Source organism: Hetaerina americana, unplaced genomic scaffold (genome assembly GCF_022747635.1).
Source record: "Hetaerina americana unplaced genomic scaffold, ioHetAmer1.1.p SCAF_392, whole genome shotgun sequence".
Lineage (NCBI taxonomy): Eukaryota > Metazoa > Arthropoda > Insecta > Odonata > Calopterygidae > Hetaerina > Hetaerina americana.
This window is the reverse complement of record NW_027286977.1, coordinates 124,389-135,429: the sequence shown is the minus strand read 5'-3', so window position 1 is coordinate 135,429 and position 11,041 is coordinate 124,389. Positions and strand designations below refer to the sequence as shown.

At 36.3% G+C, this 11,041-nt stretch overlaps 1 protein-coding gene across 1 annotated transcript; it reads right to left on the bottom strand.

Annotated features, from left to right (window-relative positions):
• Nucleotides 1–1,376: 1,376 nt before the first annotated feature.
• On the bottom strand, nt 1,377–9,661 carry LOC139691753 (cell division control protein 6 homolog). Its single transcript, XM_071589602.1, has 9 exons — nt 9,381–9,661; nt 9,102–9,266; nt 8,787–9,019; nt 8,437–8,603; nt 7,784–8,045; nt 6,780–6,975; nt 4,977–5,206; nt 3,326–3,466; nt 1,377–2,199 (listed from the first exon to the last, which is right to left on the bottom strand). Exons 1-9 carry the CDS (start codon nt 9,643–9,645, stop codon nt 2,101–2,103), a joined length of 1,758 nt encoding a protein of 585 aa, XP_071445703.1. The 5' UTR covers nt 9,646–9,661; the 3' UTR covers nt 1,377–2,100.
• Between the last annotated feature and the right edge of the window lie 1,380 nt (nt 9,662–11,041).

Sequence of the window (11,041 nt, the reverse complement as noted above, 5' to 3'; positions counted from 1 at the left end):
TTGGGCACACCAGCTGATTTTAAATGACCTACATAACTTTCATTGCTGAGCTAATGGCGGCCATAAATGGAGTTAGTCATACCATCATTTCAAGAGGAAGTAAGTTGATCAATGCACACTAGTCTTGATAATCCATGTCAAAAGTCGTAAAAAAATCATCCCACAAAGGGTTCACAAGTTAACTCAATTTTTTTCGCTGAGACAAAATTTGAGTTACTGTAACCAACAGAAGTTATGATCCAATGATAAAATGCTCCAAGGAATGTTAGCATTAAAAGGGTCAAGATGAAAACATCAGATGGCACCTAAAGCACTTAGCGTTGTCAAGGCTTAAAATACATAAATAGCAATCCTCCTAACTATTGCTCCTGTAATCTTCATACAAACGTAAACAAATGACTGCACACATGATATCTGGTCAAAATTATTTTCCAATTAATGAATTATATTTTTAATTAAAATTTTGAAACATATGACTCAGATTATTTGCTTCAGTATCATCATGGATTAAATTGGAAACATTATGAAAAATTACCAATAAAGCAAAGAGTAAATTTCATGTAAGGAGGGTATAAATTGTACGTAGATTCTTCTGATATGCGAGATGGAAACTGATAAATATTTGATCGATTTGGAAATAAATCAAATATTTCCATAAATTTTGGCCTCTTGGTTACCTAATTGCTAATCAGTAAACTGCAGAAATTCACTCCCATTGAAAATGAAAATTGAATGTTTTACAAGTACAATTAAAACTAGTTTCACTACATGTACAAACAACCTTCAAATAATTACATAGGCACTTGCCTGAAGATACTACAATAGCAAAACTAGGCATAATAAATCATCACATTGTCTGTAGAAGGTTAATATCTCCAAGTTTTTCAGTTTTCCATCATATCAGTCATCCCCACAAAGCAAAATTACTTTTGAACACTTCCATAAATCCTTTGATCTCTTGATGGCAAAGTCTTGGAAAACAAACTAAAATCTGAAGGGTAACTTCAAATCTAATTTACTTCCCTCTCCTAGGAAGTTATAAAAACTATTTACTGTGATATTAGAGGATGAGGATAACACAGGAGAAAAATAACAAGTACTTCACCTTCAGTGGTATAGCAGGCTATGGGTTAAAGCATTTAGTTGCTGGTCACCTGGGTTCAAATGTGGATCCCGCTGCACTCAAAATTCAAGCTTCAATCACCTATTATGCAGCAGGACCGACTGAGAAACCACAGGCAACACAGCAGAAGGGGCAGATTCCCACACCCTAAACATGTGAATTTCACATGCCAGAGAAGTGCTTCACCCTCACCTATCAAACCTACCATCAGGTTGAAAACCATTTTGTTCATCTGTACTTCCATAGCGTATATTTCATCAGAGTTTAACTATAACTATACAAAAATAAGTCAAATCCTATAATAACAAGACAGTCTTTACAACAGCACCAATTACCTACCAAACTAATATATAATAAAATTTAGAAATTTTATCGATCACTTGGCAAGTAATGCATACTGTTTTGCTGGAGGGGTGACGCACAAACAACATTATTTCAAAATCAATGGATGAAATTGTATCTTGAAAAATTACAAATTCAGAAAATATTCTTCATCGATATGAATTCAAAGCAAATGCATGAACTACACCCCCGTCTAAATAATACTACATAAATAAATTACATTCAGAAACTGAATAAAAATCATTGTGTTTATACCGTTCAGGTATAGGCAACAGTCTTTCACAAGAAAAATTATTACTAAAACATAATAAATACTTCCCCAGGAGGCTAAAAAAGATGAGGTAAGCCAGCCATATAATAGCATTTGCACACAATTAATAAAAGAAATGGGGTAATACAAAAAATATTGCAGCATAAATAATCATGCTATCAGCAAATTTAAGGCTCTGAGAGCCCTTCCATTTTTTGCAAACATTCACATGTTTTTACAAAAAGAGCAAGTAGTGAAATGACCAGAAAGTTTTTTTTTTCTCAATGGCATTATAGCCAAGTGTCATGATTATCATTCAGTATTTCCAGATGTGAAGAAAATTCCATTTTACTTCACTTTGTCTTAATCAATAGATACATTTGTCTTATCGCGAGAGAAGTGATGTGTCACTGAGGATGGAAGCAAGCATGTGTTGGTCCATCAGGGCAGACTCAACCTCCTCATCATCCCATTGAAGTGAAACCTGGGAGAGAAAAATCAATTTTTTTGTATCGAATATTTTACTATTAGCGCATGCCAATGCAAATCATCAGCTGACTGACCATTTGATCACAAAAAAGCTCCTTTACAAATAACAGAAATAGTTAACACTCATAAAAGTAGGCAGTGAAAAACATTACAACTTGCTTAACAAAGTGTGCACTGGCACCCTTAATGTCGAGAAAACTTTCCAAGATTGGATATGGAAAGAAAGAGACTTGTTATTTCATCACCTTTTTTTTCAATTTTAATTGTCAAGGCCCAGGGTTTCAACCAGTATGTACAATTACAAACCTTTTCTTTCTAGACATATCCATCCATGACATGCATATTTACCGAAGCATAACCATTAAGATTCTAAAATTGAATTACATTTGGAAGATATTTAGTGCAAAAGCTACTTTGCAAATAATGAATCAAAATATGTACTCTTATATTGTTCTAAGGTGCTAAGAAAAGAAAAATTCCCAATGAGCATCAAAATCGTGATAATGGACAACATATTAACCATTATCTGTCTCTCTAGTTAAAAGAACACCTTTATAAGCTATGCCGAGTGACTATTTTTGCCATTTTGCCACAGTATTCAATTGCTCTGTGATTATCTGAATGTTGTACAACTTAAATACACCACGGAATAATCATATACCGCACAGGGATATGACAATCACCAAGGCTTTGCAAGCACAATGCATAAATTGTGATTAATTTACATAATCCTCGTAAATAGTTCACAGCTGCCTTACTAATGGTACTAAGGCAAATGATAACTTTGGCATTCTTATATTAAACATTGGATGCAAGTACACATTAATGAGTTCTTTATTTGTTTTGGTCGGCATTAACGATAACTTCTACTCTACATATGCAATGCACACAGTTTATAGCTATACTCACTAACTCTACCTAAACCAAAGCAGGAGAGAACTTTCTCAGTTTTAATGACACACTCGTATTTCCTTCCAACAATTATCAGGGCATTTAGAATTTTCCGCAGAATTCTTCCTCATTAAAAAGGCGAAACACCCTGCTCTATGAATAAGTTTTAAATATCGTACCAACTCAATAATATTTAGATATGCATGTATTATAGAAATGCCAGGACATACCTTGGTGAGTCTTGCCTCTTTTCCAGACTGCAAGCGAATAATTCCCCTCGTCTCCACTAAGGTGCAAAGGCTATGGAACTCTGACTGGTCCAAAGGAGTAATATTCCTTCTTTTGCATGCTCTGCAATATACCTCATGCAGCTGTAAAAATTCAATAATTCCTCGAGTTAGTCATTTTAAGGAGCCATGCTAAAACAGATGCCAATTCAGATAAATACAGCTCAGAAACACTGTGAGAGCATAATAAACTTAGTAAATCTTTTTTTAAGATTATACATCAATACGCATTGATACAAAAAACCACACAAGGAAACTCTTTGATGACAACATTGAATGACTGGGTGTGCCCAACTGAAGCACTTGGACTAAAATGGTCAATGTAGTATAGATCTAAGGGGTTTAATTGTAGTAGTAGTAGTTTTGAGGGGAGGCGACCGACAGCTAAGGTCATTTGCGCCATAGGGGAAGGACAGGAAAGGATGAAGGGTGGAGAGAAACCCGGCGTCGGCATTAGCCTACTCTTTACGAAAGGCGCCAAGGGGTCCGCGGCTTAACGTCCCATCCGACGGACGGCATACTCACTCAAAGTGCCCTCCACAAAGCACCTCAAGTAGGGATCGAGAGTACCTCTGAAAAATATTCAACACCGCCGGGATTTGAACCCGCGCCCTCAGGGTGGGAAGCCAGTACGTTAGCCCCCGCACCATCTCGATCCCGCTGAAGCACTTGTTGTGATGCATTGTGAATGGCAAACTTCCCCTTTTCACAGGAATCATCTGTCCCAATACAGCTTGCTCTATTTTCATTCATATTCATTGGTACAACAACTCCAATTACATAAAGAAATTTTTTACTTTATCAGTTTTATTCAGATTGACTAATAATAGGAAAAAATAATTCCTCTTAAGTTTCATCCAAGGGGTGGATTTAATAATGGAAAACATTATAATAATGCTGAAAAGATATAGAAAATTATTGGAGTTTAAAAGGTGATTATATTACTATATGAAGCTTTACTTTATTATTATTTTTGTAATTAGCACACAGATTGAACCCACAGAAAACTTGAGAATAGAATGAGTATCACCTTATAGCACAACATTTAGAACCAACACTTTATAAATAACAGCTATGAAACATACTAATCGGTTTTAAAAAATTTTTTTTTAATTTTTAAATCTCCCAAATGATTAAGGACTAAAATTATTGCATTACTAAAGTAATCAGAGAAAAGCAAAGTACGCAATTCACAATACACAATGGAAATAATACAACATGCAATACCACATATCTACTCATGTTATGCCATCACTGAAGAGTTAAGTTGGATATTTGATAACCAGCTTCCGAAGTAGTCTAATTTTAGTAGCTTATGGAAATGGCACTTCACCTTAACATCTTAAATAAAAAAGAAAGCCAAGCAGAGACTAAGAAGTGCACACTCGGGTATAAATTGTGGCATTTTATCATGACGCATTATTTACTTAACAAAATAAAAGGAACAAATTACTGAGTATCACAACATAATGATAAATATTATTCATCACTGAAACAAAACAACTATCAAGCAAATACACCATGTGAACTGTGAAAAATGGCCTCAATAAGAGAGTATGAGAAAATGGATTGCCACTACAATAGTGGAACATACCCTTCCAATGGTGATGGGCTTTCCTTTCATTCCTTTCTTGACTAAAAGGATCAGTGAACATAAAAGAACTTTCTGCTGGACAGGGAGTCCATTTTCCTTAGAAGCCTCCTTTGATGATGAAGACATTAATGATTGTGAAGTGTTATATACACCATTGAGCACAGACAAAACCTCATGGAGTTCCACAACAGAACCAGTAGTCCTCTTCCTTGGACTGCTAGAATTAGTACCTGGAAGAGATATTAACAATACAAAATTAGATTGGTACTTGATGTGCTATGCAAAGAGACTTTCTCTTCACATTTTTGTGGAGAACATTGGAAAAAGGTCACCGCAATCACATAATTAGATATACTTATTATTTTGATGAACTTTGAATGAATATTTCTATATATTAATTTTCTTTGGGAATCAATGCTTAATTTTGCAGCAAGTTATGGAATCATGCTTAAGATGTCAACTTGCCATACCTGCCTCAAAGATCTATCACCATACCCACCCCAACCTCCTGGAGTTTCAACTTGAGAGAGCATTGAGATAAGCTTTTTTTCAAACCTACAACCACATGGCTCACTTATTAGAGCAGAAAATAGACGGCGAGAATTGTCAATTTGAAAGTATGTGGCGGTTAATACCCACTTCCTTCGGTGCCAGAATGATGCAATGCATAAACTAAAATTCTTTCGCTAATAGACCCATGGCAAGAGCACAATGTACTTATTACCAATATAATATATAAGCAATGAAAGAGTTATATGCCATTATAGCTACAATATTGCCAAAATATTAGAATTGCATTCTGACGCCAGCCACATTCACATAGTAGCATCTCAGAGAATAACTGATAAAATTCTGTGAACATTTTTTAAGCAATTCCTTTTGATTATTTTATTTTGCAGGTGAGCATTTTTTGCCCACGCAAAACCAAAACTGTGCATCATCTAAAGAATGCAACTAACTGACATGATTTAATACTAATAAGAGACATTAACACATTTTCATTCACTCATTTTCTAATTACATATTCAGCGATGAATTTTCTAAATTTAAGTCATGACCTATACACACCAAGATAAGCAATTAAGTTTCTCAAACAAATTATGATACTACTGTCTAATTCAGTCATGATGCACACAAAATAAGACAGATTAAAGAGAAAGAGATGCATTTCGATTTTAACAAAATGATGGATATTATTACCATTAATGAGATAATGTTCAAAGGAAATTTGTGAATTTTTAAGACCCAACATTTTGCAGTTTCAGCAAGGCAGTGCATTGTGTGCATGTGTATGAAGCTGTACCACCACCCCAGCCAAAGAAGCAAACCCATTCACATTGAAACGCCAATGAGGGACAGAACTGGATGGCCCTATGCAACAAATAACGTAATATTCCCAAAACATGAGTCACACAAATTTTAAGGATTAATTGGGTGAGCGGGTCATTAAGCATATATTTTCCCCAGTATTTGGTTAAATACATAGATAACTTGAAAGACCAGTTCTTCAAGTCAACATAGTTTATAGATGAAGACAAGACAAAATACAATATGGATGATACCTAAAATGTATTCTGGCCATCCAAAGAAACTTTGTTTTAACACAGACACCTCCAACTCATATTTTTTTGTTATTGAAATCTTTAACTATAAAATAACTGTTTAGTACATATTGCAAATATGCCCAGCATGCCCATTTCATAAAATATACATTAAGTGTGTTTCACAAGTACTAAATGGTTATGTTAACAATCATTGTGCATATACTTCAAGGAGAATCTAACTATGAATTATACAACCTACCATCGTCAGATGTGGGCTTGAGAACACAGGCATTTCCCGAAAGAGCAGATTTCCTCACAGAGCCATCTCTATCACCAACAAGCTGAACAACTCTTCTGCCAACATCAAGGGCCCGTCTAACATCTCCTGACACGGATGCTACCTTGCTTGCCAGCATCGTCAATGCAGGTGCTGAGAAAACCTCTCCAACACCAGCCTGTACGGAAATTTGCAAATATGAGCCTTAAGAACTACACATTTTTATAAACCTTTGGCAAAGTAATTATAACTTTTATACTTATAAAAAAATGAATTCATAGGAAAAATGTCCAGATTATATAAAAAATATTCTTCACATCTAGGTCACTTCTCGATTCAAATAACCAATGAATGCATTATTGCCTACTCAATGTAATGAGCAAAAGAGACTTTGCAAAAGATCAGCAATTGGAGGTTATGACAAAGGGGGGGTAATGGATTAACACAAAATGGCAGAGTAATGACTTGCACTGTTACTGATTTTTGGTTTAATGTGCTGGAAAATACATTGAAATATTCAAATAAATTTAAATCAAGGCACACCCAAAACTGCTGAAGAAGATTTTCCAAAGAAACTATCTCCCTTGTAGTCATAAAATAATCTAGTAATAAAACAAAATGGATACCAATGTGAAGTGATTCTTAGCGGTAATCATGTTTAATCAGATGGAGAGACATTGTGCATGTGAAAAACTTTTCCCTGGGAGTTTCTGAGAAGAAAACATCCTATTATGAACTAATGTGGCTAGAATTCAAAATACTGCCAGTAAAATATTTTAAACGGGACTGCCAAAAAAAGTTAGAGATTAAGATACATCATAGTATCCCGAGTTAAATTTTTTTACATAACTATTGAAGGTTGTAGTTATTTCTTGTATTGGCACTGTTAGTCAATGCACAAATGTGTGATGCACCCGTAAAATTTATTTTGTCTCACATCACATTATACACACAAAATAAATCCAACCATATCCATGCTTGCTTACCTTAGTGAGCCTATGAAGGAGAATCTGATGTATTTCTTCCCTTGTGTATGGAGGGAAATGGATTAGAGAAGGTGGGTGTGTGGTGTGCAACCTAGGCAGGGCTCGAGAAGTGAGGTCCAGTGCATTTGCAACACCCACCAGGGAAATTCGAGAGCCAGGGAGATGAGGCCAACCAAACACAGAATACAAAACATCCTGCTGGCTGGATTTGCGGACTCCCCCACCAACTAACAGCTGATCCATTTCATCCAGTACAATCAGTCTGTTGAAAAGGGGAAAATAAAATAAATCCAAAAGCCATATTCATTGATCATGCCCAGAGAAATCTTATTAGGCAATCACAACACAGCTAAACACACATCAACAGCTATAGACATTTTAAATGACTGGTGAAGTGCAACTCAATACTAAGTACAGAACAAAGATTATGCTCTTGAACATCAAATTCTTATTCAAAACCTAAAGGATCTCAGAATGTCACTTGCTTCATAACTTCATGATTTCCTCTGAACAAGGAGACCCAGTATAAGAAAAGGATTAATGGATAGGGAACAAAATATCTAATTTTAATGCCACTATAAGTAATAATTCTTAAAAATACTCAAGTCCAGAGGATTCTATCAAAGTGAGGAAATTGTTTATGTAGAACTTACATCCTCCTCCTGGAACGAGTAACAAGGCTTTCAACCTTTGAAATCCACTCCTTTTCATTCCTGGCTGTTGCTTTAGGATCCAAGGCTCTAGCTACATGTGAGTAAATACTCGATGCCATTTTCATTGATGTGCAGTTTACATATATGCACTTAAAACTATTCCGTACCTGAAAAATGTACATATTGTGATAATTTTGATCAATGGATCTCAATAACTACGTTTAAACGTTAACACAGATGCATCCTGAGAGTAAGCTACATTTGTCGACAAAAAATCATAATTGTGAAGACCACGCAGTAACATATGCGTAAGTAAAAATAAAAGGGCAAAAAAAGGAGTTTAAGCTCACCTTTGGATCCTCCATTATACGACAAAGGGAGGCTGTCTTCCCTGTGCCTGGGGGGCCAGAAATATATATGGATGTAGTACTTTCGTTCTCGATACAAGAGTGCAGCAGAGACCGTAAATGACAAAACTGTTCCTTTCTTCCTATAAGGGCACCACAATCTCCGTCGGAATCTGTAGCTTCACACGATGAGGACGATGCACCGAGGGCAATCCGGGCGGCGCGATATTTTGATACTGGTTTCGATAGGAAAAAAATATTATTGATGGAAATGAAGGGTGGTCATAAAAGACATAATAATGCAGTTCAGTTTCACACCTCGATCATCAACGAATAATTTTTTAGGCTTCAAACTTGAATCTTTCGGATTTGCCTTCTCTTCTTCACTTTGTTCTTTTAGGTTCAACTTCGTCTTCAAATGTACATTCAATGAACTTCTACCATCACCAGTTGCCGCCTTCCGATTTCGTTTGGGTGACCAACCTTCAATGCAATAAAATTAACAATATTAAAACGATCCGCAGAGTTGCCATTTCCAGTCGCAAACAACATACTTCATTCACTGCATTCCAAAAACAGTCGAAAAAAATTACTTACCACTAAATAATTCTGATAAGTAAACAGGTGACTTCCGCTTTATTTTTCTACCAAATGAAGAGATTGTTTCTCCAACATTTTCCGCGTCACTATCACTTCTAGAATCAGTTTCTTCTTCACTTCTTGAAGCTGGATCCTTTGAATTAAGCGAAATTTCGCAGGGCTTTCTTGAAACAGCTTCAGATATTTCATCACTATTACAAGTTTTGAGACAGTTCCTTTTCTTGCGAACATTAAACTTAATTTTCGATTGAGAAAGAGACATTCTTAAGTGGTCAGTGATCGACTCTTTAAGTGATGAAATTGAAACCAGGTGCTTGTTATATAAATTAAACCCTGCGACGACACGCCGATTCTGTTTCTAGTGGACTCAAACGTCTCTGAAGAATTCCTGCTACGATTGAAACATTTTCTTCAGCAAGCGCACCTAGTATTATTAGTATTACTTTCCCCTATCAAAACACTAGACCACTCACCCAAGCACACGCAGTGACACGACAGCTGCACAAATGATCGCGCGGGAAAAGCCGGCAGTGCTGCGGTGCTGCCAGCTGACGGTAAGACACGATGACAAACATAACGCATCGGAATGTATGCAATATTTGCGAAATTTTTCTTGGAAATTAACCTCTGACAAGTTTTTGGAAAGAATGATGCACGAAAAATCACAATAAGCTTTTAAAAATCCATTCTTCTTTCTGAGCGGAATATAAAACTTCAAATCGGGATTCCCCAGCAAAATAAATTGAAACTCTCACTTCTGGAGGAGGTCACACAATGGAGGGGGGAGGGTAAAAACAAAAAAATTACAATTTAATGGCTGAATGGTTGTTTTCTGATAGATCAACTTCAAAAACACAAGATGTTTAAATAATTCTGATAAACAGTAAAAGTATACAACTTTTTATGCATATATAATTACACCTATGAGTTCAAAAATAGGGTTATTCCCTGGCTATGGCTCCCCAAAGCTTGCCCTTTTGCGGAGTGTTGTGCGTCCAAGTCCATGACGGGGAGTATTAATGTCAAGAACCTGCCAAAGTAACGCAAAGAGAATGAAGCATGAGTTCGCCGAGCGACGAACAGTTTTGGTTTAAAATTTCACAAAAAAGAAAGCCGTAAATGACGATTAATATCCTCATTTAATTCGGGCTCTAGAGAAAATTATCTCGTTTACGCATTGGTAGAAAAACCAATGAATTCGTGAACCTAGATATCGTTCCCACTAGAAAGCCATAAAGGTGCCGCCACATACACCGTTCATACCACAGTCGTAACGGCATCCACTATCGAGTGGGAAGGGGGATTTTGGACAAAGGGACGTCGCATCGAGGACCCCCTAAGGTTTAGACCATTTTTTGTCCCCCATTTAGCCCCCAGTCGTCCCGCCTCGTCCCCCGTCCTGACTTTTCCATGCGTAATGGAATCACTCCCTGCAACCCGAGGTTGTATTTAGTGAATACCCATAACCTGTTCCAGAAATCATTCTAGGCTGTACGAAAATTCAAAAAAGACAACAGAAAAAGTCGCTCCTAGACAAAGGTACGAAGTAAACGATTCTTGATCAACTGTTTATTCAATTCTGCGTTCAAGAATTTATTTCGAAGAGGGAGAGCTAACCAAAAGCGATTGACGTCCCCTATGCTAATAGGGGGTTTCGC

Excerpts from the sequence above, each read along its gene's own strand:
- LOC139691753 (XM_071589602.1), bottom strand. The coding sequence starts at position 9,645 with ATGTCTCTTTCTCAATCGAAAATTAAGTTTAATGTTCGCAAGAAAAGG. Across the intron at positions 6,976-7,783 it reads TCCTTCATAGGCTCACTAAG|GCTGGTGTTGGAGAGGTTTT; the intron begins GTAAGCAAGCAT and ends ATTTCCGTACAG. Across the intron at positions 2,200-3,325 it reads AAGAGGCAAGACTCACCAAG|GTTTCACTTCAATGGGATGA; the intron begins GTATGTCCTGGC and ends TTTCTCTCCCAG.